This window comes from Durio zibethinus, chromosome 27, assembly GCF_047325235.1.
Source record: "Durio zibethinus cultivar Kanyao isolate XHJ-2024 chromosome 27, ASM4732523v1, whole genome shotgun sequence".
NCBI lineage: Eukaryota > Viridiplantae > Streptophyta > Magnoliopsida > Malvales > Malvaceae > Durio > Durio zibethinus.
Window position 1 is genome coordinate 287007 of NC_143188.1, and position 27575 is coordinate 314581.

At 35.6% G+C, this 27575-nt stretch overlaps 1 protein-coding gene and 1 pseudogene across 3 annotated transcripts; both read right to left on the reverse strand.

Moving 5' to 3' along the window:
• LOC111279192 (aspartic proteinase-like) lies at nucleotides 1-21911 on the reverse strand (annotated as a pseudogene). The gene is made up of 14 exons (XR_016334533.1): nucleotides 21773-21911; nucleotides 21035-21369; nucleotides 20894-20954; nucleotides 20696-20790; nucleotides 20500-20612; nucleotides 20159-20327; nucleotides 20030-20069; nucleotides 19809-19894; nucleotides 19594-19692; nucleotides 19434-19498; nucleotides 1195-1341; nucleotides 972-1091; nucleotides 620-708; nucleotides 1-522 (listed from the first exon to the last, which is right to left on the reverse strand). The product of XR_016334533.1 is annotated as an aspartic proteinase-like (transcript).
• Nucleotides 21802-27132, reverse strand: LOC111279191 (INCREASED PETAL GROWTH ANISOTROPY 1-like protein 2). 2 transcript variants are annotated; one of them, XM_089756076.1, is made up of 7 exons: nucleotides 26080-27132; nucleotides 25269-25730; nucleotides 25034-25165; nucleotides 24337-24518; nucleotides 24122-24233; nucleotides 23209-23352; nucleotides 21802-22750 (listed from the first exon to the last, which is right to left on the reverse strand). In XM_089756076.1, exons 1-7 carry the CDS (start codon nucleotides 26635-26637, stop codon nucleotides 22634-22636), a joined length of 1707 nt encoding a protein of 568 aa, XP_089612202.1. In that variant the 5' UTR covers nucleotides 26638-27132; the 3' UTR covers nucleotides 21802-22633. The 2 variants fall into 2 exon arrangements, with proteins under 2 accessions (XP_089612202.1, XP_022721846.2); XM_022866111.2 differs by having other exon boundaries at nucleotides 25269-25733; nucleotides 26080-27130.
• Nucleotides 27133-27575: the final 443 nt, after the last annotated feature.

Here is a 27575-nt window from a genome sequence, read left to right on the forward strand (position 1 = left end):
TGCGAGAAATTTGGTGGATTGCAGAAACACTTGACAAGTCATACATGACACGAATGGGTCCTGAATGTATAAAGCAAAGCCAGCAGTTTGAATAGAGAAGTCAGTATTGGAGCAGTTGGCGTGAGTGGAGTGGAAGGAGAGGGTTTGTTTACAGGTGGTTAGTTCTCACCATATCAATAAACGCTTCTGGCCGGTGGAGTAGACAACAGCAAAACAAAAGCACACATCTAACCACTATAAAAGACTCACATAACGTTGGGAACTTTAGGTAGGAAGTGGGACTGCAGTTTATTGATGTGGTAAAATATTAACCTTCACACAAGGCATTTGAAGCAGAATGACCGTGTATATAGAATATAACAAGTGATGCATCCCTTGTGATCAATCTGCGGATTAACGTGGGCAAATTGGAGGCAGGGGAAATCCAGTTTGGCACTATTTTGCAGCTTTGCAAATCCGACCTGCAGATTTCCGAAGTCAAACACTGTATGGTATGCGCTCAGAAACCTATCTCCAATTACCCTGCAGCACACACCAGTCCAGCGTAAGTGACGCTTGCATTAATTAGACGGATTGAAAGATTCAAGTAAATCTCATAATGCAGAGAATGTCATCGTACCAGAGTGGACCTCGTGGAGGAGGCACATCCAAAGCGACAAAGCCACTGACACACACGGTATGACAGCTTTCTTCAACTTTAATAATATACTACATGCCAATGGAAAACAACAGATTAGAAATTGTGTTAAGGCACAGAGCGAGAGAGGAATTGGACAAGGAACTTTGCAGGTAAAAAAAAAATCTGTCTATTCTTCAGATTCTAGCAATATTTGAAATCAAGCTATGGATTGGTAGAAGACTGTCAATGTTAATAGAGCCAACTTAAAATGAAACGGCACATTGCTCAAGTTACATATCTGCACTATCAAACCACAATAAGAAGTGGATTGTTCAAATGCTGAAGAATATACCTGTTCTGGAGTTAGAGGGAATGATTTGTTTCCGATGGTAAATGTAACATCTGGCAGAACTCCAAGGTAATCACAGTGGACAAATGATTTTCCGATGGGATTTGGAAGATTTTCGCACGTCTTTGACATTGACATAGAAAGACTAATTAGTCCGGGGCCGTGCACATGCTACCTTGGTGTGATATTAGATAAAGAAAAATCTATTATTCGCAAGAAGAATCACCTGATTCACATGTTTGAATACCTTTTCTGTTGTTTTAGCTGAACTTGAATCCAGAAAACAATCATCTGACAGAAAGTACACAGAGCAGTCTCACCCATTGGTGATCCTTCCCTAGTTTCATTTTCGACCACCGTCTTGAGGCCACCGCTGTACGGATTCACGTTGAGTGCTCCTCCTTGTACTAACTCAAAATAACCAATCCCAATGTTTCCCAATTAACAATGTTAAAGTTTAGTGCATACTGTGTCGTTTTTAATTATGCTTAGGTTGATGCATTTGCTTCTTTTAGAGTAGAGTTCATTTAGACTTGGTAAAGTCAAGGCTGTTAGAGATTTTTTAGGAGGACATCATGGTCCCTTAAGGTAGATATTATGTCTAATTTTTGAAGGCAATGGTGGTAATGGATAGCTGATATTTCTCAACTGTTTTAGCTTATAAATTGTACTCTGATCATGAATAGAGAAGTAGCATTCTTTGTTCTCACATTCTACAGACCAAGAGTTTTTCGTTTCATGGTATTAGTGCCTGTCTCGTGAGCTATCAGATAATTTATCTTTTCTTGTCTATCAAGTGAGGAAACGTTTCACTTGCTGGAGAAAAACAAATTTTTTTTTCAGGTTCTTAGTTGTTGAAATGGATATGAGTAGATTTATTTCCTCAAAAAACAGAATGGAGAAACTTGTAGGTACCAATTACCAGTATTGGCGCATGTGTATGAAAGCCCTTTTTCAAGGACAGGACTAATGGGATTTAACAGTTGGGGCTGACAAAATTCCAATGGCTACTCAAGAAAATGCCGAAGCAAGAAGGAAGTGGAAGATCAAGTGTGGAAAGGCCCTGTTTGCATTAAGAACGTTGATCACCAAGGAACTCATTGATCACATTCGTGATGTTAAATCGCCAAAGGAAGTCTGGGACAGCCTTGAAGCCTTGTTCCTGAAAAAGGATACAGCAACATTGTAGTTTCTAGAAAACGAACTAGCTGTCCTCATCCAAGGTGACATGTCTATTTCTGAATTTTTTTAAAAAGTTAAGAACTTGTGTGCTAAAATTTCAGAATTGAACGAGAAAATTGAGGAACCAGGATTGAGGAGATATCTCATTTGAGAAATTCGAAAAGAATATTGTTGGGTTAAAAGCCTCCAATCCAATCATATCAGCGAAAGCGAAATCAAACAATAAATCAAACATACAAGAGACAACAATTTAGCGTGGTTCGATCCAACTGACCTACATCCACGGATGAGAAACAAGATCCATTAGTTGTAAAGAATTACAAACATACATTATATCATCAACCTCACTCAACAATCAATACTTATAAGACACTCTCAATCTCTTCTAGTCCTATGGAGTATTCTTAACCCAAACAAACACAAACCCAAACCCTTGTGCACTCTTTCAACATAACCAAACACATATCCATATGCTCCCATACATCATACCTATGTGGACCCTCTCAATCTCTTCTAGTCCACTCACAAACAAACATACACACCCATAAGACGTAGAGCTCCAATACTCCTATGGGGTGTTTATCTCACAAAATCTTACAACTCTCTTACATCTTTTTCTCATACTTAACCCTGTAAAGACTTCACCTATTTTTAACCATACAAACTTGTTCATTAAGAATCTCTCTCCTCTTAGAATTCTTTTCTTATAAGTCAAACTTACCTATTAAGAATCATTTCCTTTTAGAATTCTTCTTTTGCAAGTTTTCTTGTCCATCAAACAATATCTGACAAATCTCAAATAAACCTATTATGAGATTTGAGTAATATTCCCAATAAATATATGTTGTTCGTCACGTCGGTGCAAGGATGGGCAAACCAACCACGCATTGTCGAGTTTGAAAATTTGCTGAGTAATCAAGAGGCCATAGCAAAACAGGTGGCGAAAACCACCGTACCAAGAATCGATGAAGTTACCTTTACAAAAGGGAAAGGACAAAATCGAAAAGGTCCTATCAATAACAACACCAATGGTTCGTCTATCAACAGTAACAAAAAGAAGTGTTACAGATGTAGGAAGCTTGGCCATATCAAGAAAGATTGTTGTGTGAAGCTTGAAATTGGGAACTTGACCACTGAAAGAAACAGAAAGCAAAATTCCTTGACAACAGAATGGGAGACGTGTTTTCAAATACGGTGGTTGAAAGAATTGTCGATGAAAATACGTTAATTGACTACCACAACGATTGGATGTTTGACTCCGGTTGCACTCACCATCTCACCGGAGATGAATCGTTGCTTTCAAACGCTCACCATCATGATAGGATGAAGGTGATTGTCATGGCAGATAATTTAGTTCACCCAGTGGAAAGGGAGGGCAGTGTCAATGTTAAGGTAACCCACTCCGAAGACAATAGCAATGTTGCCTTGCAGAATGTTTATCATGTTTTTGGAGTCCAGAAAAATTTAGTTTCAGTTTCACAAATTACAGATTCAGGGACCCAATGATGTTAAGGTGTTAGGAAATGTGGAAGCCATTATTGGTGATGTCATCTAGCCGAGAAAGAAAGCAACCAGCTTCGCAAAATGACTATGAAGTCCATGCAAATGAGTCCACCATAACCCAGTGCTTTTTTTATGGGTGCAATTGACTCTCGTGAACCTTCATGCTTTGAAGAATCTAGGGACACCCAAGATGGGAAGCGGCAATGCAAGAGGAAATTTCAGCACTCATGAAGAGCAATACTTGAGAGCTTGTGCCAAATCCCAAGGACATTGAACTAGTAACATGCAAATGGGTTTACAAGTTGAAGAAGAAGGTGGATGGATCAGTGGATCGAAACAGAGCACGGTTGGTTGCTTGAGGCTTCTCACAACACTATGGACTGGATTATGAAGAGACTTTCAGCCCAGTTGCTAAGATGACAACGGTCAAAACTCTCATCTCCTTGGCTGCCCATAAGCAGTGGAATTTGTGGCAACTAGACGACAAAAATGCATTTCTCTACGGAGAGTTAGATAGAGAAGTGTTTATGAATCAGCTACACGGTTTTGTTTCCAAGGAATTTCCTCGCCATGTTTGCTGGCTTAAAATAGCTCTATACGGCCTCAAGCAAGCTCCACATGCACGGTATGGAAAAATCTCTTAGTACTCATCTTTCGTGGATTCAAAGTTTCTGATTCTGACTCAAGTTTGTTTATCAAGAAAATTTTAGAGATGCATTTATTGGTTCTTTTATACGTGTCATTAGATCCAGAGATCTAACGCTAAACATTAACTTTTAGGAGTCGTCACTAATCTTTTTTATCTAGGTACGATTGACCACTTAAAGAATCTGTCCTTTCAAGGAACACCTAAGTTTAAGGGTCCCTAAAAGAATAGGTTCAGCTCTACTAACCAGAACAGGGTTCGAAAGTTCGGTTATGTGTGAGGAAGGTTATAATACCCTCACAACGCTCATCAAAAGATGGTACCAGCATAATTTTGTGTTATCCAATAAGCCTTAAAATTTTACCAAGTAATTAATTATTGAAAATTATTCTCAATTGACTCTAATACTTTTAGCAGAAAATTGAAAAAATTCCCTCACCTTAAGAGTATGCAAGAAAAACTACTGTTTCACTTGCAGAGGCTCAATCGTCGGATTATTTAAAGAAAAATCAAAATCAAAATCAAAATAAAAAAAAAAAGAAAGAATGATTGTTTTTATGCAGAAAAATTGATACTTTCAACTTTTTTCAAAAAATATTCTTTTGAAACTTTAATTTCGAGGAAAATTGATACTTTCAATTTTTTTTCAAAAATTTATTTTTTTGAAAAATTATTTTTAAGGAAAATTGATACTTTCAACTTTTCCCCAAAAATATTTTTTTGGAAACTTTTATTTTCAAGAAAAATTGATACTTTCAACTTTTCCTCAAAAATTGATTTTTTTAAAAATTTATTTTTAAGGAAAATTGATACTTTCAATTTTTCTTAAAAAACCTTTTTTGAAAATTTATTTTTAAGAAAAATTGATACTTTTAACTTTTTCTCAAAAATATTTTTTTTGAAATCTTATTTTTAAGAAAAATTGATACTTTCAACTTTTCCCCAAAAATATTCTTTGGAAACTTTGATTTTCAAGAAAAATTGATACTTTCAACTTTTTCCAAAAAATCTTTTTTGAAAATTTATTGTTAAGGAAAATTGATACTTTCAACTTTTCTCCAAAAATTTTTTTTTTATTTAAAGAAAATAGAATAATAAAACAAAAGAAAAGTAAAAAAAAGAAAAGTAAAACAAAAATAAAAATAAAATAAAAATAAAAAGAATATTAAACAAACCTAATCTAATAAATAAACAAATTAATTAATTAATTAAAAAAAAAACCTGGAGCGGCTCGGAGTACAGCTCGGCTCGGTTCGGCTCAAGAAAGAGAAACGGCTCGGAGAAGTGGCTTGGGACCTCGACTTGGCTATCGGCTCGGAGGGGGAAAGACACGGGCGGGTCAGGAAGCGGATCGACGCTCGGGTCGGGTCGGATCTCGGCAAAACGTGCGGATCCTCTGGGTCACTTAAGGCAAAAACGACATCGTTTTGATAGGGTATATAAGGCTCTTCCCTCTGTTTTTCAGTAGAAACTTCTCTCCTCTCTCTCTCTTCTTTCTTTTTCCTCTCGCTTCTCTTTAAACGGTCGAAGAACTCCGGTTGAATATTCACCGGATTCTAGAATTTTTCACTGGAATCTGGGTTTTTCGTCAAAATTTCATCGAAAAGTTGGTCGGTTTTTGGGATCCTTCATCGAAAACTGGGCAGCTCACCGAAAATTTCAAAGTTGGCCGGAATCATCACCGAAAAATTTAACCTTCGTCCAAAAAATCACCGAAATCTGGGAATTTTCCAAAAATTTTCAATAAAATTTTCGTCAAAAATCTCTAAAAAATTATTTTCGATTCCTACAGCTATTCTAACACTTCTCAACCTTCTTTTAGCCTTCAAAAACTCTTCTATACGCCTATTTTCTCTCAAATCAGTAACTTTTTGCTCACTGTTTTTCTGTGTCTTCTGTTCTGTTCCAGAGGGTCCCTTTTATAGGGATTGATCAAAAGAATTTCTGATCAATCCCAATTCCTCTTTGGATTGGGATTCAATCATTGAATCCAACATGGACTCTTCTGATTGAATCCCAATCCAATTTTCAGCCAGATAAATCAAAAAAATCAAACAAAAATAAATCAGATAAATCAGAGAAATTAACAGATAAATTAAAATTAAATAACAGATAATACATAAATATTAACAGAAAAAAAAGAAAAAAAATAATAATATATACATATTAATAGATGCATAAATACCAAAGATAAAAAAATAATAATAATAATAAAGAAAAAATATATATAAAATAATAATAATAAAAATAAAAATAAAATAAAAATGTAAAATACAAAACAAAAAATAAATAAATAAATAAAATAAAGAGAAAATATATATATATAAACTTACCCATTTGGACCAGGCCCAATTGATCCAGGCTTGGACCAAATTAAGTGTCTACAGCTGCCCCTCTTTGCACATTTTCTTTGAAACAAAAATTGCGCAAAGACGTAGACACCCAATCAAGACTCAACTCGACCTTTTTACTTTTTATTATTTTTTATTATTTTTTTTGTTTTTGATCAAAGCTCCTCTAGGTAGAGGCTCAATGACTTTGAGAAACATAAATGGCTCCTCTTATCAGATGCTCAATAACTTTGAAAAAAAGTAAATTGCTCCTCTAAATAGAGGCACCACGACTTTGAAAAGTAAATTACTCCTCTAAACAGAGGCACCACGACTTTGGAAAAGTAAATTGCTCCTCTAAACAGAGGCACCACGACTTTGGGCACCACGACTTTGGAAAATAAATTGCTCCTCTAAACAGAGGCATCACGACTTTGAAAAATAAATTGTTCTTCTAAACAGAGGCACCACGACTTTAGAAAGTAAATTGCTCCTCTAAACAGAGGCACCACCAGTTTGGGAAAGTAAATTACTCCTTGGCAATCATGTCCAAAGGAGTTGAAAGTTATGTTTGAAGGAATTTCAGGAGATTATGCCCAAAGGTCTTATAAATCAACCCTGATACCAAAAGACATCATATTTCAAGGATTAGAAACTTACCTGACAAGTTTCTTCTCAAACTTGCAAAATATCTTCATATCTATCTTTTCTATGTGGGATGTTGAAACACCCTGCTTCTTGAATTTATACACTATACTTTCCTAAAAGTAGTGTATGCTATGCAATGCATATGAATTTCAATGCATGCTATGCAAATGTTGGCCAATTAATTCCTATTCAATGTATGGAACTCAAATTTCTCAAGCTCTTTTCTTAGGCATCAAGCCCTTTAATTCTTCAGAGATCCAATTACACTGTTCTTCTACGATCAAGCCAATGTAGCTCTTAATTGTCTCTTCCACTCACATTTTTCCTGTAAGAAATCTTTTCCCAGATTCAATGTTCAAATCAGGAACTGAACCTCTCGATTTGTCTTTATCACTCTTAATTATTCAATGTAATGTAAAAATCTTTTCATGTTGTTATTCATTCATCAATCATTATTTCAAACTTAAAAAGTAAGAATGAATTTGCACATTTCTTCCATGGTGGGGTATTAGAAAGAAAGGAATATGAATGGTTGAGAAATAGTCATAAAAAAAGACACAAAGAATGAAATAGAATGTCTTTTATTAACAAAATGTTGGCAAACTTTGGCCAAGGGAGAATTACAAGGATAGGTATGGGGACAAAGTCCAAAATGAACAATCAAATAATCATGATAACACATCTCAAAGTTTTTTTCTGAAAACCCAACCCTCTGATGTATTTAACAACTTGAAACTCTTTCGAATTTGCTAGCCTCCATGTCAGCAGACTTTTAAATTCGATGTTGTATTCTCCTTATCTAAGCTATCTTTTCAGGTTTTCAACTTCGACAAACCCCCTATGACTCAAACCGCCCTTTTAGGGTTTTCGCCTTGAGTCATCCTTTTTCATTCACTTTTCTTTTTTTTTCATTTTTATTTTTTTATTTTTTTATTTTTTTTCATTTTTTTCAAGCATAGTATTTTTTCACAGCATCAGAATTTATAGGATGGGGTAAATCATTTCCATCCATCTCAATCAGTATCAGCACTTCACTTGAAAAAACCCGTTTCACCACATACAGCCCTTTCCAATTCGGAGTCCATTTTCCTTTACTATCGTGCTGGATTGAGAGAATTTTTTTCAAGACCAACTCTCTTTCTCGAAAGCAACGGGGTCAAATTTTCTTATCATGAACCTTCATCATTTTTCTTTGATATAGCTGACCATGACAAAGTACAGTCAATCTCTTTTCTTCTATGAAATTTAACTGCTCATAATGTTGTCAAATCCATTTAGCTTTTTCTAACTCAACTTCTTTTAACACTCTCAAAAAGGGGATCTCTACTTCCACTGGTAGTACAGCTTTCATCTCATAAATCAAAGAAAATGGGGTTGCCCTAGTAGAGGTACAAACTAACGTTTGATATGCATGCAATGCAAATGGTAACTTCTCATGTCAATCTTTGTAAGTCTTGATCATCTTCTCTAAAATTCTTTTTATGTTTTTATTGGCTGCCTCAACTGTCCCATTCATCTTCGGACGGTATGGTACCGAGTTATGATGCTTGATCTTGTATTGAGCACATATTTCTTGCATCATCTTACTATTTAGATTCTTGGCATTGTCTGAAATAATTCTTTCTGAAAGTTCATATCTACAGATGATCTCTTTCTTTATGAACTTACAAACCACAGAGTGTGTCACACTTGCATATGATGCTGCCTCTACCCATTTTGTGAAGTAATCTATCATCACAAAAATAAATCTGTGCCCATTAGAAGCTTTGGGGTGATTGGACCAATGACATCCATGCCTCACATTGAGAATGGCCATGGTGGTACCATAACATGTAAAGCAGATGACGGAGCATGAATTTTATCAGCATATATCTGATATTTATGACATTTACAAGCATAATCAATGCAATCATTCTCCATCATCAACCAGTAATATCATGCTCTCATGATTTACCTTACCATCATATGTCCACTAGTATGTGTCCCGCATATTCCATCATGCACCTCTTTAATGATTTTCTTCGCTTCAATCTTATTTACACACCTCAATAATACTTGATCCTTGCTTCTTTTGTACAAGACATCTCCATCCAAGAAAAAGCTCATAGTCAATCTTCGAATGACCCTTTTATCATTTTTTATTGCTTGCACTGGGTACTGCTGATCCTTAATATACTGTAGGATGTCATAATACCAGGGCTTTCCATCTTCTTCTCCCTATACATTAGAATAATAAGTTGGTATATCCGTAACATCTAACTTGATAGGCTGAATGTCAATATTATCATTAATTCGAATCATTGCAACCAGAGTAACCAATGCATTAGTAATCAAATTCTCTTCTCGAGGTAAATGATCAAACTGGATATCTTCAAATTATTTCGTCAACTCTAAAATATACTTATGATACGAAACGAGTTTTGAATCTCTCGTCTCTCATTCTCCTTTCAATTGATATATAACTAGAGCTGAGTCTCTAAACACTTTTAGTACTTTCACTCTTCTATCTATAGCAGCTTGTAAGCCCATGACACATGCCTCATATTTAGCAATGTTATTTATGTAATTAAAATTTAATCTCGCTATTACAGGATAGTATTGTTCTTCTGGAGAAATCAGAATTGCCCCAATTCCATGCCCCAAGGCATTAGCGGCTCCATCAAAGTACATTCTCCAACATTTTTCTCCATGCTCCCCTTTCTCCAATTGGAAAATAGTCATTAAGTCTTCATCAAAGAATTCCAGCTTCATCAGCTCATACTCTTCAATAGCACGATCTGTAAGAAATTCTGCTATAGTGCCCCATTTTATTGCTTTTTGGCTCACGTATATAATATCATATTTCGAGAGCATTACTTGCCATCTAACGATTCTCCCAGACAAAAAAGGCTTTTCAAAGATATACTTAATGAGATCCAGTTTCGCTATGAGCCACGTAGTATGATAGAGCATATACTGTCTGAGTTTTTTGGCAGTCCATGCTAATGCACAATACATTTTCTTCAATAAAGAATACTTGGATTCATATTCTGTGAACTTTTTACTCAGATAGTAAATAGCTCTCTCCTTTCGACTAGCCTCGTCTTGCTGCCCCAGCACACATTCCATTGAATTTTCACATACAGTTAAGTATAAGATTAAAGGTTTCCCTGGAATAGATGGCACTAATACTTGAGGGTTCGATAAATATTGCTTAATTTTATCAAATGCCTCTTGGCATTCTTCATTCCATTTCCCAGGATTGTTTTTACAGAGAAGCTTAAATATTGGATCACATTTATAAGTAAACTGAGAGATAAATCGACAAATGTAGTTCAATCTCCCCAGAAAACCTTAAACTTCTTTTGATGTGCTGGGAGGTGACAAATTCTGGATGGCCCGTATCTTATCGGGATCGACTTCAATTCCTCTTTCACTGACCACAAAGCCTAGCAACTTCTCTGACTTTACCCTAAAAGTGCACTTGACTATATTTAATTTGAGCTGAAATTTTCTCAATCTCTCAAATAACTTTCTGAGGCTAAAGACATGATCTTCATCCTCACAAGACTATGTAATCATATCGTTTACATACACCTCAATCTCTTTGTGCATCATGTCATGGAAGAGTGTTACCATAGACCTTTGATATGTTGCCCCTGCATTCTTTAACCCAAAAGGTATGACTTTATAGCAAAAAGTTCCCTACATGGTCACAAAAGTAATTTTTTTCATATCATCTGTAGCCATTTTTATCTGATTATACCCCGAGAAACCATCCATAAAGGAGAAAATCGAATGCTTAGCCGTGTTATCTACCAGTGTGTCGATATGAGGCAAAAGAAAGTTATCCTTTGGGCTAGCCTTATTCAAGTCCCGATAGTCTACACACATTCGTACTTTTCCATCTTTTTTAGGAACTGAAACTATATTGGCTACCCATTGTGGATACTTAGCCACTTGTAGAAAACCTGCATCAAATTATTTCACCTCTTCTTTAATCTTTAGCAGCATTTTGGGCTTCATCCATCTCAATTTCTGCTGAACTGGCTTACATTCTGACTTTAGGGGCAATCTATGCTCCACTATCTCTGTACTTAGCTCTGGCATATCCTGGTAAGACCAAGCAAATATATCTACAAATTCTCAAAAAAGGTCTGCCAATCGTTGCCTATCTCCTGATGAAAGTGAAGTGCCCATTCTGACCTCTTTCTTATTCTCTTTATTTCCCAGATTCACTAAGTCCACTACCTCCTGATGAGGCTCGATTGGCTTATTTTCTTGTTCAATCATCCTCATTAGGTCTAGAGGCATAACATATTCTTCAAAATTCTCTTCATTGTCAAGTTCATCAGTGTTAATTAAATTATCAAAGCTAACCTCTTGATTGTTATCATGATTATCTTCATGTTCATTTAAAGACCTAAAATTGAATGAAATGGGATATGTTGGCAAGATGTGCTTGAAAAGATAGAAATAATGAAGACACAAGAAAAAATGAATGAAAATGCATCCTTCCTATTTTTTTATTAAAAATAATAAATGATGAATGGCCCAAACAAGAAAGATTACCCCAACGCCTTAGGCAATAACTATTGAGATGTTACAATTACATTGTATTAGTATCAAAAGTCACAGGCATCTCGATGGTACTTTAATTATTCAGCTTATAATCTAATGGACAAAGGCGAACCCATTCCTCTTGATTAAGCCCCTCCTCATCTTCACTTATAGCATTCACATTATGATTTGGTAAGGGATTGCCACTAACATTCGGTGCAGTCACCCCTCCCGTATCAAAGCAAATCATCCCATCGTTGATCAACCGTTGCACTTTGTGTTTCAAAGTGGTGTAATTTTCGGTAAAGTGACCAGCAATCCCATAATGGTAGTCACAGTATGCTGTGGGATCGTACCACTTGAGGTAAAGCAGCTTGAGGGGTTCCAATTTACTTGGAGCAATCAAATGACTATTGTAGAGCTCCTTATATAATTTCGAATAGGTCATTGGAATCGGGTCAAAAATAGATTTCTCACGAGTAGTTCGTTGCTCCCGTGAACCACCAATAGGGTTAGTTGGGCGATTTTGAGGTCTTGGGGTAGGCTGAGTGTTAAAACTGTACATGGTATTTTGAGGTCTATAAGGAGTTTGATATGTTTGGGGGTATGGTGATTGTGCAAATGGTTGGTATGGGTGAGGGGAAATGTTATTTACAGTAGGGTAGTATGGCAGATATTCTGAGTATGGTGGATAGCCTCTAAATTACTGTCTATCAAAGCTCACAGCCTGAGCTTCAGTTTCTTTTTTCTTCGAAACTTTCTTGCTAGATGCTTCATTTCTTTCTAGCTTGCCATTCTTAATGGCACTTTCAATAATTTCTCCCGAAATTACTATATCAACAAAATTTTTCATTGCATTTCTTATCATCTTTTCGTAATGAAGAGGTTTCAAAGTGCTAACAAATAGCACTGTGGTCTCTTTCTTCGTCAGTGAAAGTTGTACCTATGAAGCTATATCTCTCCATTTCTGGGCGTATTCTTTAAAAGACTCATTTACCTTTTTCTCTAGATTCTGTAAAGACAAACGATCAGGAGCCTAATCGATAATGTGTCGATATTGACTGATGAAGTCATGAGCCATATCGCTCCAAGAGCGAATGTGGGTCCTATCCAACTGAACATACCACCTGGCAGCAGAGCCAGTAAGGCTATCTTGGAAAACATGCATCAAAAATTTTTCATCATGAGCATGACCTGTCATTTTCCTGTAATACATGGTGATGTGAGTTTTGGGGCATTTTGTACCATCATATTTTTCAAATTTTGGTACTTTGAACTTATGATGAATGACCATATCAGGGACTAAACAAAGCCCAGTAGCATCAATTGAACCATAAAAACTAATTCCTTCCACAGCCCTTAGCCTTTGCTCTAACATACTAATCTTGGAGCTTTCCTGAACTTCCACTCTTATCTTTTCTTTTTCCTTCTCTTTTAAATCATCTAGATCAAGAATTGGTTCTGTTGCCTTTTTAGTGAAGACAGGATTTACATAGCTATTATACTGCCCTGGGTTAGAAGCTGATGGCATTTCAAGATATGTTGAATTTACAAAGTGTTGTGATGGGACCTCTTGAGCAGACTGAGCTTGAGGTGGGCCAAAACCGAAAGGATATAAAGGGTCAACCACCTCTTGCAATGGGGAAACTTGTTAGCTTGTATTTTTTTCAACTCATTTTCCCTTATTCATCTTATTAAGAGCATCCAAAATTTTGCTCAACTCACTTTCAATCTTCTCCTGTGCTTTTTCTATCTTTTCGAATCTATGAGAATTTTTTTGCTCCATTTGTCTTGCTCTGGATCTTGTGTTGTATTGATGGGTAGGGTTCTCGCTAGATGGAGCTATCCTTGGACCTTGAGTATCATACTTATGATTAAAAATGTTATGCTATGCTTTATGTATGATGCTTTGATGCATGAATGAAATGCATATTTTCTTGAATGAAATCTAGTATGAAATGGATGCAAATGATTGTGTTAAAACATGATCATGAAAATAATGCAGATGCATACAATCAGACAAATAACATAGTTAGTTCCATGGATGAAATAAAAGTGATGCTGATGCATAATGTTACATATGATAATGAAAATGATACACAAAGTTAAACAATCAAAATGATTAGATAAAACCCTTTTTGTGTCTTAATTTCAGGGTATATCTATGATTGGGTAGAAAGGGCTCTATCCTAGGTTTAGGCACTCTTAAGGTTCACTATATACGGTTTTAAGGTCAAAGTCTAAAGGTTCTCAAATTGTTCCTTACATCCTTGTCCATCACAGACTAGTAAGGCACCCTAATCCTCACCCATTACAGGCTACAAGAGGAAAATGTTCAATTTAAGTGAGAGTATTTCGCTAACCACTGCGGAGGCATTAGACCTCACGAAAGCAATAGGTACTTTACTCCCTCCTAGAGGGACGGAGCTCGAGTGTAGAGCTCATGTTATGCACATGCATATTAATGACATAATTAACAAAATAAATAAACATGAATGAATAATAACACATATATACAAAAAGGTTCAATTTTATTAGGCTTTTGGATAACACAAATTATTTGCTGGCTTGACTCTCAAAGTTTCCAGCGAAGTCACCAAGCTGTCATAACGTTTAGATCCAGAGATCTATCGCTAGACATTGACTTTTAGGAGTCGCCACCAATCTTTTTTATCTATGTGCGATTGACCACCTAAAGAATCTGTCCTTTCAGGAAACACCTAAGTTTAAGGGTCCCTAAAAGAATAGGTTCAGGTCTACTAACCAGAACAGGATTCGGGAGTTCGGTTACGTGTGAGGAAGGTTATAGCACCCTCACAATGCCCATCAAAAGATGGTACCAACATAATTTTGTGTTATCCAATAAGCCTTAAAATTTTACTAAGTAATTAATTATTGAAAATTATTCTCAATTGACTCTAATACTTTTAGCAGAAATTTGAAAAAATTCCCTCACCTCAAGAGTATGCAAGAAAAACTATTGTTTCACTTGCAGAGGCTCCGTCGTCGGATTATTTAAAGAAAAATCAAAATCAAAATAAAAAGGAAGGAAAGAATGATTGTTTTTGTGCAAGAAAATTGATACTTTCAACTTTTTCTCAAAAATTTATTTTTTTGAAAATTTATTTTTAAGAAAAATTGATACTTTTAACTTTTCTCCAAAAATATTTTTTTGGAAACTTTTATTTTCAAGGAAAATTGATACTTTCAACTTTTTCTCAAAAATTGATTTTTTTTAAAAATTTATTTTTAAGAAAAATTGATTCTTTCAACTTTTCCCAAAAAATATTCTTTGGAAACTTTAATTTTCGAGAAAAATTGATACTTTCAACTTTTCTCAAAAAATCTTTTTTCAAAATTTATTTTTAAGGAAAATTGATACTTTCAACTTTTCCCCAAAAATATTTTTTTTATTTTTATTTAAAGAAAATAGAATAATAAAACAAAATAAAAAAAAGTAAAGTAAAACAAAAATAAAAATAAAATAAAGATAAAAAGAATATTAAATAAACCTAATCTAATAAATAAAAAAAATAAATAAACAAATAAATAAATAAATTCAAAAAAAAAAACTTGGAGCGACTTGGAGTACGATTCGACTCAGCTCGGCTTAAGGAAGAGAAACGGCTCGAAGAAGCAGCTTGGGACCTCGGCTCGGCTCGACTATTGGCTCGAAGGGGGGAAGACGTGCGAGTCAGGAAGTAGGTTGACGCTCGGGTCGGTTCGGATCTCGACAAAATGGACGGATCCTCTGGGTCACTTAAGGCAAAAACGACGTCGTTTTAGAATGATATATAAGGCTCTTCCCTCTGTTTTTCGACAGAAACCTTCTCCCTTCTCTCTCTTCTCTTTTTTTCCTCTCGCCTCTCTCTAAACGATCGAAGAACTTCGGTTGAATGTTCACCGAATTCTGGAATTTTTATTCGGAATCTGGGTTTTTCGCCAGAATTTCATCAGAAAGTTGATCGATTTCTGGGATCCTTCGCTGAAAATTGGGCAACTCACCGAAAACTTCAAAGTTGGCCGAAATCGTCGCCGAAAAATTCAACCTTCGTCGAAAAAATCACCGAAATCTGAAAATTTTCCAGAAATTTCCAGAAAAATTTTCGCCAAAAATCTCTAAAAAATTATTTTTGATTCCCACAGCTATTCTAACACTTCTCAACCTTCTTTTAGCCTTTAAAAACTCTTCTATACGTCTCTTTTCTCTCAAATTAGTAGCTTTTTGCTCACTGTTTTTCTGTGTCTTTTGTTATGTTCCAGAGAGTCCCTTTTATAGGGATTGATCAGAAGAATTTCTGATCAATCCCAATTTCTCTTTGGATCGAGATTCAATCATTGAATCCAACATGGACTCTTCTGATTGAATCCCAATCCAATTTTCAGTTAGATAAATCAAAAAAATAAAAGAAAAAAATCAAACGAAAATAAATCAGAGAAATTAACAGATAAATTAAAATTAAATAACAGATAATACATAAATATTAACAGGGAAAAAAAGAAGAAAAAAAATAATAATAGATACATATTAATAGATACATAAATACCCAAGATAAAATAATAATAATAATAAAAGAAAAAAAATATATATATATAATAATAATAATAATAATAATAATAATACAAATGTAAAATACAAAAAAATAAAAAAAAATAAATAAATAAATAAAATAAAGAAATATATATATATATATAGACTTACCCATTTGGACCAAGCCCAATTGATCCGGGCCTAGACCAAATTAGGTGTCTATAATATGTTGACGAGATGATTATTCCTAGAGATAATTATGTTTAAATCAAGATTTTATGTGATGAATTGGCGATTCAATTTGAGACGAAGAATCTAGGGAAAGCAGGATGTTTTCATGGATTGGAGATTGAGGAAATGGACGGTGGTTTATCCTTATCTCAGAGAAGGTACGCTCAAACCTTATTGTATCGTTTTTCAATGAAAGTTGCCAAGCCAAAAAGGACTGCCATGGAACCACACATAAAGTTAAAAAAAGATGAAGGAAAATCAATGGTGGACGTGCACAAGTTTCGTAACCCTGTTGGTAGTTTGATTTATCTAACCATAACAAGACCCGATTTGTCATTCTCTGTAGGTGTTGGCTCTCAATTGACGAAATGTCCTCGAGTCCCTCATCATGATGCCGAAAAAAAATTTTTAAGATATGTGTGTTAGGGATCACCGTTGCTCTGATACCATTTGTTAGAAAATCAATACAACTCTGATATCACTTGTTAGGCTAAAAAGCTTCAATCCAATCATACCAGCAGAAACGAAATCAAATAATCAATCAATTACACAAGAGACAATAATTTAACGTGATTTGATCTAATTGACTTACGTCCACGTATGAGAAACAAGATCTACTAGTTATAGAGAATTACAAATATACATAAAAATATATCAACCATTTAACAATCAATACTCATAAACCCTCTCAATCTCCTAATCCTATGAAGTATTTTCAACTTAAACAAATACATATCCATATGCACCTTTCAACACAATCAAACACATACCCATATACACCCATATATCATATCTATGTCGATCTTCTCAATCATATTTAGTCCACTCACAAACAAACATACACACCCATAAGGCGTAATGCCTTAGTACTTTTATGAGATGTCTATCTCACAAAACCCTACAACTCTCTTACATCTTTTTCTCATACTTAATTGACTTCACTTATTTATAACCATACAAACTTGCCTATTAAGAATCTTTTTTTTCTTAAAATTCTTCTCCTGCAAATCAAACTTGCCTATTAAGAATCATCTTTCTCTTATAATTTTTCTTTTGCAAGTCTTCTTGTCCATCAAGCAATATCTAGCCAATCTAAAAAAAATCTCTAACAAATCTCAAATAGATCTCTTATAGTATTTGAGTCATTATTCCTAATAATCTTCATCTTGACTCAAATTCCATCAATCATCTGTTTTCATGCTAGATATGCTTGGATAACACCTGCAATGGAAGTCCCATAATCATTTTCTCTTGCGTGCCTTTACATTTCATGTAAATCGATCTTCAAAACACAAACTCGCACTTTTTCTTTGAATCGAGCTCTTCTAAGCTTACCTCTTTCCACATCTCAAACCATGCTCTTCCCTCGTCTTGAACCTTTAGCTCTTTTCACATTTCAAAATTTGAATTTTTGGCTTTGATACCACTTGTTAGAGATTACCGTAACTCTGATACCATTTGTTAAAAAATCAACATAGCTCTGATCCCACTTGTTAGGCTAAAAAGCCTCAATCTAATCATACCAGCGAAAGCGAAATCAAATAATCAATCAATCACACAAAAGACAATAATTTAACATAGTTCGATCCAATTGACTTACATCCCTGGATGAGAAACAAGATCCACTAGTTGTAGAGAATTACAAACATACATCAAAACGTATCAACCACTCAACAATTAATACCCATAGACCTTCTCGATCTACTCTAGTCCTATGGAGTATTCTCAATCCAAACAAACACATATCCATATACACCCTTTCAACAAAACCAAACACATACCCATATACACCCATACATCACATCTATTTGGACTTTCTCAGTCTCTTCTAGTCCACTCACAAACAAACATACACACTTATAAGACATAAAGCCCTAGTACTCCTATGAGGTGTCTATCCTATAAAACCTTATAACTCTTTTATATCTTTTTCTCATACCTAACCCTATAAAGATTTCATTTATTTATAACTATACAAAATTACCTATTAAAAATCACTTTCTTCTTAGAATTTTTCCCCTGTAAGTCAAATTTGTCTATTGAAAACCTTTTTTCCCTTAGAATTTTTCTTTTGTAAGTTTTCTTGTCCATCAAGTAATATCTGATCAATCTCAAAAAAATCTCTAACAAATCTCAAACAGATCTCTTATGAGATTTGAGTCATTATTCCTAACAATGTGAAGAGCATTCTTGAGTTTGGGCTGCTATACAAGAAGAATGGATACTTTCTGTCAAGTGGCTTTGTGGATTCTGATTGGGCAAGTAATGTCGAAGATAGAAGATCAACAACTGGCTATTGTTTTGATATGGAATCGGCTGCAATTTCATAGTGTAGCTAGAAGCAAGTAAACGTTGCTTTGTCTAGTACAGAAGCAGAGTGTTGTGCTGCAACAATAGCTGCACAAGGAGCTTGATTGAAACAATTGATGACTGACATCTACAAGAAAGTGGAGTATCCCATTGCTTTGAGGTAATAAGTTGAAAGCAGACACTAAGGAGGAGTGTTCAAGTTTAGTGCATACTGTGTCGTTTTTAATTATGCTAAGGTTGACGCATTTGTTTCTGTTAGAGTGGAGTTTATTTAGACATGGTAAAGTCAAGGCTGTTAGAGATTTTTTAGGAGGACATCAAGGTCTACTTAGGAGTGGATACTGGTCTATTTTTTGAAGGTAATGGTGGTCATGGCTAGCTGATATTTCTCAACTGTTTTAGCTTATAAATTGTACTCTTAGCATTCTTTCTTCTCACATTCTACAGACTAAGTTTTTTGTTTCAAACGATTAAAAAAAAAAAGAAAAAAAACAAATTGGTGGTGTGGGCGGAGTTAAGAAAGACGAGGAGAATGGAACCCTTACCCCACATGCTGAGATCCATTATATGAACATAACCCAAGATCAACACAAATAATTTCAGGCCGTGCCTGCAGAGATGGTGGTAAATTATAAGCTATATATCCCTTCGTACAATTAAGAGTTAAGATTCAAAAAGAAAATCTTGAATGGAAAAAGAACATACCCCAGATATTAAGGAGTCCCAGAAGGAATACCCATACTTAAAAACAACATTTTTGCATTCCAAGCTTACAGTTCCTTCTGCTCCAATTGCACGGTTGATCTGGGGCCACAAGTTCCTGGAAATGATTGCTAGTAAGACCTTTAGAGCAATAACAATGAAAACAACCAAGAAAAGATTTTACAAATCAATAGAACTGAAATTAGATTGATTAGAACGCGAATGTTATGAACAGATACAGGTGGCCCAGCAATTAAGGGTGTCCCAGAATCCACAATGGCAGCGCAGCCACTCTTACATAGTCCTGCATGATAGAAGTATCAAGGCTGCAGTTTTTCAATTTTTTTTTTCTAAATCCAATTATAACTGATATAGCGATCTACAAACTTTTTGTTAGATAAAATTTCATTACTGTTTAAACAAGGTAGATAAAGGCTACCTGTTGAGTTGTTTTCTACTAATATATCTCCCACCTTGATCTGGAATGATCAATGAAATTATAGGTAAATATCAACCTTAATCATGAGAAGAAGCTTGAGTATATGATCAAATAACCAACTACAAAGACCTGCCAATAACCACTTTTTGTAACCGGGACATAAATGTGCTCACCTCCGAAGTGCCTCCAGTCAAGACCTCCAAAGACAATTTCACCTCCTAGCTCTGATGTTAAATCTCGATTTAGCCAGAAAGAGAAAAGTTTCTGGCTAACGTGACCTTGTTGCACCATATTGAACCTGAATGTAGATTGCTATGGACTATGAAAAATCTGTTGCTAACTGTAAACGGAGAAAGAAAAAAATATATAGACAAGTAATTAACAAGGAAAAAGGGAAAAAAAAAACTAGGACTAAATTCATCAAAAATGATGCAGTAAAGGATACTTATATGATCATTTAACAATTATACCACGGAGGAGTAGCTTATTCCACTGAAATTTCCTGAAACCCAAGTCCAAGAATCTCATCATATTTTGTAAGTAGGAATGGTAGAAAACCTTCCCTTGTAATCTCTATGAACTCCTGAAGGATAGTAGATGCTATGACATAACTTTTTTGAAACACAGTAATATAATGCATAATATTTCATATGAATCAAAACTCACTTTATCTTTGACAGCAATATCTCCAACTTTGACATGATCTAGGCTAACGAAGCCATAAATAGATCCAGAGCCATAGCTGATTTTGCAAGGTATCCCTGGATGGATTTGAAGAATGTACCAAAAGGTTTTAAGAAAAGACACACATACAACTGCAGAAAATGAAGAACTTCTCAAACATAATGTAGGCAGCAAAGTTACCAATCTTGGTATAAGTAATGGATAGCCTTGCCCAAAACTTTGAATGGAAATGACAAGGAATCTGCATAAAGTCACACTTCACAAAGTAGTACCTATGGCTTGAGCAACGTTAACACACTGGATATTCAAGTTGAGACTTACAGAAAAAAGGCATTTTGAAGATGGCACCCAAAGATTAGAGCTGCCAGTGTCAAAGACAACAGAAAAGCTCTGAGAGGGCGAACCTATACCAATTTCTCCATAATATTGGGTATCAAGATAATTCTTTAGATATATTACATCTGCTTCCTGATCATTCATATTGCTTTCAAGGCCTACTCCGATGATCCTTGCAGCATTTATTCTTTTAAGGTCTAAAGGCTGCCTTTTCAGACTTATCCGCACTAGCCCATCAGATGAAGCAGTGAGAACCCAAGAGGTTATCCAAGTCCATATACAGATAGCAGTCAGAAGAAACTTAATGCCCATGTTCTGGTCTAAAATAAAAATGAGGACAAGCTTTAGTGGAAAGAGTATGATAACAAGAAGAACTTTACATCTAGTATGTAAAAGCTTTTGCTCAAAAGGATATAACGACTCTGTGCATGTGCCTGTCCCGGCCATGTTTTTTAGATAATACAGAGGCTTTTCATTATTTTAACAGCTTCAATTAATTGATTTAGTTCCCTACACCTGGTAGCATTAGAACTCTAGGCCATGGTTTATATTACACAGTGGTTTAGAGACATAGTTAGAAATAAACGGCATCTCCATGCAAGAGAGAGAATACAGAATCATGAAGAGATAAATACTCTAGGACAACCTTGTTAGCAATAAAACATATAGTATTAATGAAAGGATGATGGTGAAAATTGTGAGATATAATTAGGAAGTTCATACCTGAGGTTGATCAGAGTTTGGAAGGCAAATTTGGTAAAGAGATGAACTGCCCTAACTCTTTTTTTTTTTTTTGGATAGCTGTTTCTTCTTCTTCTTTAAGCAGGAAGAGATGAGTTTTGGCCTAAGTGCTTCAAAGGGATCTCGCACTTTGATGGATGGGTGTCATGCAGTTTTCTCACTTTACTCGCTCCTGCACGACCTTTCTGCTCTGCCCGCGAAATTACTGCGTAGTTTCCAACATCTGTCATAAGTGATAACCCCTTCGGAAACTAACCTGCTACGCAGATAAGTCAGTTTGTACATTGAAGATTGCTTGACAGGACCGATTCAATTGTCCTCTATCGAGAATTTTTTTTTTTCCTTCGCAATTTTGGGAGGTCGTTGATGGGATGGCACTGCTGTATTGACTAGTTAGGAAACTGTTCGTTTCCTTCTTATTAAAAGTACCCTTGGTTAACATAACTAGCATTTGAATGGAAATACAAGTTTATTCAAAATGAGTCTTCGATTCTGTCTCAGTTTAATTATTCAACGTTGATCAAGATGTTAGGAAATCCCATCCTTAATGCGATTCGAGCGCCTTTTTCTTTATATTTTTGAGAAGGCAAGATTTTTTTTCTACATATTCTGAATTCATATTCACTGCAGAGTAATTAATATGCTACATGACCTGAATTCACATTCACTTCTACTCTGTATTATTTTGCTGGACAGTCTCCCTCCATCCACATTTTTTATCTCAAGAGTTTTTTTTGTTCCAGCTGTTAAAAAAATCTGTTTCCACAACTACCACCTCTCGTTCTACAGAGGATAAAATGGAAAAGTAACTGTTCATGCACTTTATTTTCAACAAAATCGAACCTATGTACTAGCCATGTGTTCCGGCCAAAATTCTTTGGATCCTACCAGGTGTCCTGGAATGCACTGCCTAATCTCTTCAAAAGCACACAATGTTTCTGAATCAAGATCTCCAGCAAACTGCGAACACAGCAGGAATATTTTCGTAAGCATAAACAAACCACATTTTGAAATTCCAATTTTGAGTTTATGTAACAACGTCTGGCCTTTTGGTCCATTAGTTCTTATGTAGTGCTAGTAGGACAAATGGTAACAAGCTGCTGTTCCTATCTCCTTTTTGTATTGATTGACAAAAACAAGTTTGAAACTCTAATAAAATAATCCACAAGTTTTTCGTACCGAAGATGGGAACATACTAATATTATTTAAAGCAACCATTTCACTTCCGACATCAAGTTTCTATTAATTTAATAAACTTCATGTTGTTTATATTCTGAGAATTCACATGTCTAAAAAGGGAGTTTTTTGCCTTTTTCTTTATATTTTGAGAAGGCAGGGTTTTTTTCTCTTTTTTTTTTTGTTTGGTTTTTTTTTTTTTTTTTGGGGGGGGGGGGGGGGTGTGGGGACTTAAGGATTACCTGGTTAGCCCTATATGCAAAATGCATGCCCTGATGAAGCAGTGCCTCTTGAGCAGATTCCTTGTCTAAGCTACGGACCAATTGAAGCTCCGTTCCCACTCTCTTTATGTACATTGTGGCCAGCTTCATAGAAGCCTGCTTTATCTACAAAATTACAAATTCTTCACTGACAATGGTTGTTGTGTAACATGGTGAAAGAGGAAGAGCAGTTCATATGAGGTGAGAATTCAAATCAGTTGAAACATTTTTCTTTTTTTCACACTTCAAAAAATGTTCACAGCATGGAGAGGGACAAGGGAAAATTTTCACAGCATAATTATTCAGACATGGATATAGCATTAAAAAAGAGATTTCACTTTTCAGCTACTAGGGAACTAAGAAAAGTTTAAATTTTCAGGACATTTACCACTAATTTTTCCTCTTCTTTTCTCCTCTCAACCTAAAGCAGGCAAGAGTGTGGAAAATCCTGAAACTGGAGCATAATTACTACTAATTGGAAAACCAAATCCATCTCATGTGACTTTATATAATCATGCACTATACATGGGTGGTAAAGATTCCATGCATCACCCTGGCGGTTCTAAACTAATCATAGTTGGTGACAAGTTGATGACCCTAGGTTTCAACCCATCGTTCAAATTTCTTGAAGTATCTGGTGAAGCCATTAACACACTGATTCAGTTACACTACTAAAAAAGGGACCCATATAGACTGTTACGGTAAACTAAGAATCTTGAAACAGAGTGGAATTTAGGAAATACATTGGTCTCCAAGTCCCAATCAAATGCATTAGATTTAACTGCTCTGCTAAATGTTTTAGGCTGAAATGGAGAAAAGGAAAAAAGGAAAAAGGAGGAGAAAATGTGGTCAAGAAAAAGGGAAAGGTATGAACATGAAAGAATAATGAGCTTACCTTAAACATGATTCCTGAATCAAGCATCCAATCAGTTGGAATCTTACACTCCTGATAAGAATGCATTACTGAATTTCTCAGTTTGATAAGCCTTTTTATGCTCCTTTCCGACCTAGCATGATTACACGGGTGAATGAATCATTCAGTTTCCTGACTAAAACTCACATATGTCAAATTAAGACTATGAACTAGATTACAGTTTATGCTGCCCTTACTTATCTAGTAGGCCAGCCATCCTCTTCAAGGCAGCTCCACACGGAATGCTAGTGTCATCCTCAAAAGAAGAAATCTCATTTTCCAACAATTTTAGATCACGATATTCAATAGCAGCTTCTCGCATGGCATCAGCTTTCCTCTCTGGCCACTTGAAATGCTTTAACACAGCACGCTCATCAGCCTGTAGAAATAGGATACAAGCAAATACAAATAAGTCACATGTGCATCACCAATGTACAGTTGCCTTAGACAACCCGCAGATACAGTTGCTTAAACTTCTTCAATACCATGGACCACTGCTCTCTTATTAAAATGAAACATCTTTTAATTCAACATATATAATACAGATTCTCTTTTTCTCTTCATAGAATATATGAGAAGATACTTTCTTGTGACAATTATAATTTGCCACAATAAGGAATAGCAAACTAAAACTACTACATGATTTAAATTTCTTTTCACATATTCTGAGATTATCTATATTATAATTAATATACTAGGCATGTAGTCTTAAAACTGGGGACAGCCTGTAGCATAATCCTCTATTTTTTATCTTTGGAGCAGTCATAAGTCTTAACCAATAGTTGAAATACAGACGCTGGCAATCAACTTAAGACTGATTATGCAGAGTGACACGTGAATAAAAGTTAAGATCAATGTTAAAGCAAACAACCTACAGAGCTTTGAGACTTTTACCAAAGATGAAAGCTCACTATCAAGCCAATCCACAAATTTCAGGACATCTTCTATATCTGTATAAGCTGCAGCCAAGACTTCGTGGATGAGACTGTTGATGAATTCTCCTTTTGTTTCAACATCCGCTTTTATCTAGCAAAATTTTGTCAATTCATAATAGCCGAATCTTCAGAGACAACCAACGGAAACAAACCAAAACGTTCTATATCACTAACTCAAAATACTAGATGCTTACAGCCAGCAGATGAGCTGATCGATTTTGAATTTCACCAACTATGCTACTATGCACGCTAATAACGGTGGGTTTGTTGTGATTCCATGCTGCTGCTGCTGATGCAGGATCTTTTTTCCTTTCTTGCCTTGTCAACGACGATTGGTAACATTGCACGGGGCCCACTACAGGGGAGTGAGCCTTTGGTGTGGTAGCTGCTTTAGCAGGAGGCCGAGGTGGAGGTGGTGGTGGTGGTGGAAGTGGCAGCAGTAGTGGTGGAGGTGGTGGCAGATAGGAAACTACTGATGCAATTGCCTCTGTGCTGGTATCCTTTGGAGTCAAACAAGCAGGTGCCCTTAATGGCGGTGTAACTGTTCTTGCCTCCTTGATTGCCTCCCTTGTAACTTTTGGGTGTTCTAATTTGTTGGCAATGAGTTTCTGAATGTCCTTGAATTTGGGGTTCTGGTACTCTCCAGTTGACTTCCTCTTCTTCCAATACAATACATGCGTATAGATGACATTGTAAGAAATCTAAACTAGCGGTACTAGTATTTTTCAAGAGACAAGTTCTTTTTCAATTGATTTTTTTAAATACCAGAACCTTTTTTTCTTTTTTTTTCAGGAAGACTAATTTTTTTCTGAATAAAAAGTGCCCAAATAAATTTAAAAGGAGAATGGAAAACAAAGGCAATTTATTCGACAAGGGTTTGAAAGGAATTTATTCAAAAAAAGTTACTATCTTTCTTCATAATCATAGTATGTACTTCTACTACTACTATTTATCAAAAACAAGGACTATCAATTGCAAATAACAATCTTACATTAAGGATCTCACCTGCAGCTGAACCTGATCAGGGCTTGCAAGAGCTGCTATCTTTGCTTCAGCAGCAGCAAGATCCTCGTTGAGCTTTCTATTAAGAGACTCCAGCTCTATATTCAAGCTCCGTGCACCATCCAACTCTGCCCCCAAACCCAGCATCTGAGCCCGCAAATCTTTAACCAAAGCCTCACTACAACTGAGCTTCTCTCTCAGCTCATCAACACTATTCTTCTCTGTTGCGACGGTGTTTTCTTCGCTCTTCGGAATAAGATTAGTGCTAAAACGCCTAGGCCGCGCAAATTGTTCCACAACTCTACCCTTGTGATGGTATCCCACTAGTTGCAGTTGGTCTCCAGATTTAGGCTTGTTCAGCAGCGGAGACTTCCTGCTGTTTTTTGTGCTGTCCTTGACATAAGGGGGTACAGTTTTGGGCCTTGCTTCTGCTTTCTCTGACTGATCTTTAGGCTTGGAGTTGACTCTTAAGCGTGAAGGGGTGGTGCTCTGCGGGTGCGGCATGGGAGTAAGTTTGCACTCTGCTGGTTTTAGGGTTGTTGGTGTTTCTTGCTGATTCATTGGGTTCAAACTTCAAAATCCTTGCATTGCTTAATTGAGTTAATTCTGAAGAAAGCCAGGGGTCTGCAACTGGCAATGCAAGAAAGAACTGCTGGTACAAGTTGTGTAACACTAACAGAATTTGAGATATATCTGTTAGCTTGTGTGTCAAAACTTAAAGTCACAAAAGGTGTCAAGTTCAGGTTCCAGAGTATTATGTGAAACCCGTGGGGAGATCCGTCAGCATCTGATCATCGGACTGGCCATCGGGCAAATTTAATGACTGTGGACGACAACAAACATTTGATTAAATCATCAAATTTAATGACTGTGGACGACAATTTCCGTTTTTTGTTTTTTGTGTTTTTGTAGGTGAGAAAGGAACATTTTGACAACTGTGGGATAAAAGAAGCTCCTCGGTGGCCTGGCGGGGCTACGAGTTTCGAAATCAAGCCACCAAAAACTGTAGTTTACTCAATCACCAGCCAATTTACTAATAATAATGGAAAGTAATGAATACTTGATAGGAAATGAAAATTCTTCCTTACGCCCCAGTAATGGCTGTGACACGTCAAACAAAGTAACCGACATGTGTAATCGGTATGCACAAATAGATAATTCCATTGTGCTTTTCGAACTTATTGTAGCTATTTCATTCATTTATTAATTTGATGATTCATGGTGCTAAATGTGCTATTGATTTGGTACATACTCTTTGTCCCAAAATATTTTTTGCATATTGATTTTTATAGAATTTTTTTTAAAAAAATTGATTTTAATATATTTAATATTAAATTTAAAAAAAAATTATAAAATTAAAATTTTATGATTTTTAATGTCAAAAAGTATAAAAATAATTTTAAAATATATAAAAAAAAGAATTTTAGATGTTAAAAAAATAAGTTATAATTTCAAGACATTTTAAAAAATATATTAAAAAAAAGGGAGGAAGTATTTTC

Excerpts from the sequence above, each read along its gene's own strand:
- LOC111279191 (XM_022866111.2), bottom strand. The coding sequence starts at position 26,637 with ATGAATCAGCAAGAAACACCAACAACCCTAAAACCAGCAGAGTGCAAA. Across the intron at positions 25,734-26,079 it reads CTGATCAGGTTCAGCTGCAG|AAGAGGAAGTCAACTGGAGA; the intron begins GTGAGATCCTTA and ends TTGTATTGGAAG. Across the intron at positions 25,166-25,268 it reads GATCAGCTCATCTGCTGGCT|ATAAAAGCGGATGTTGAAAC; the intron begins GTAAGCATCTAG and ends AAATTTTGCTAG.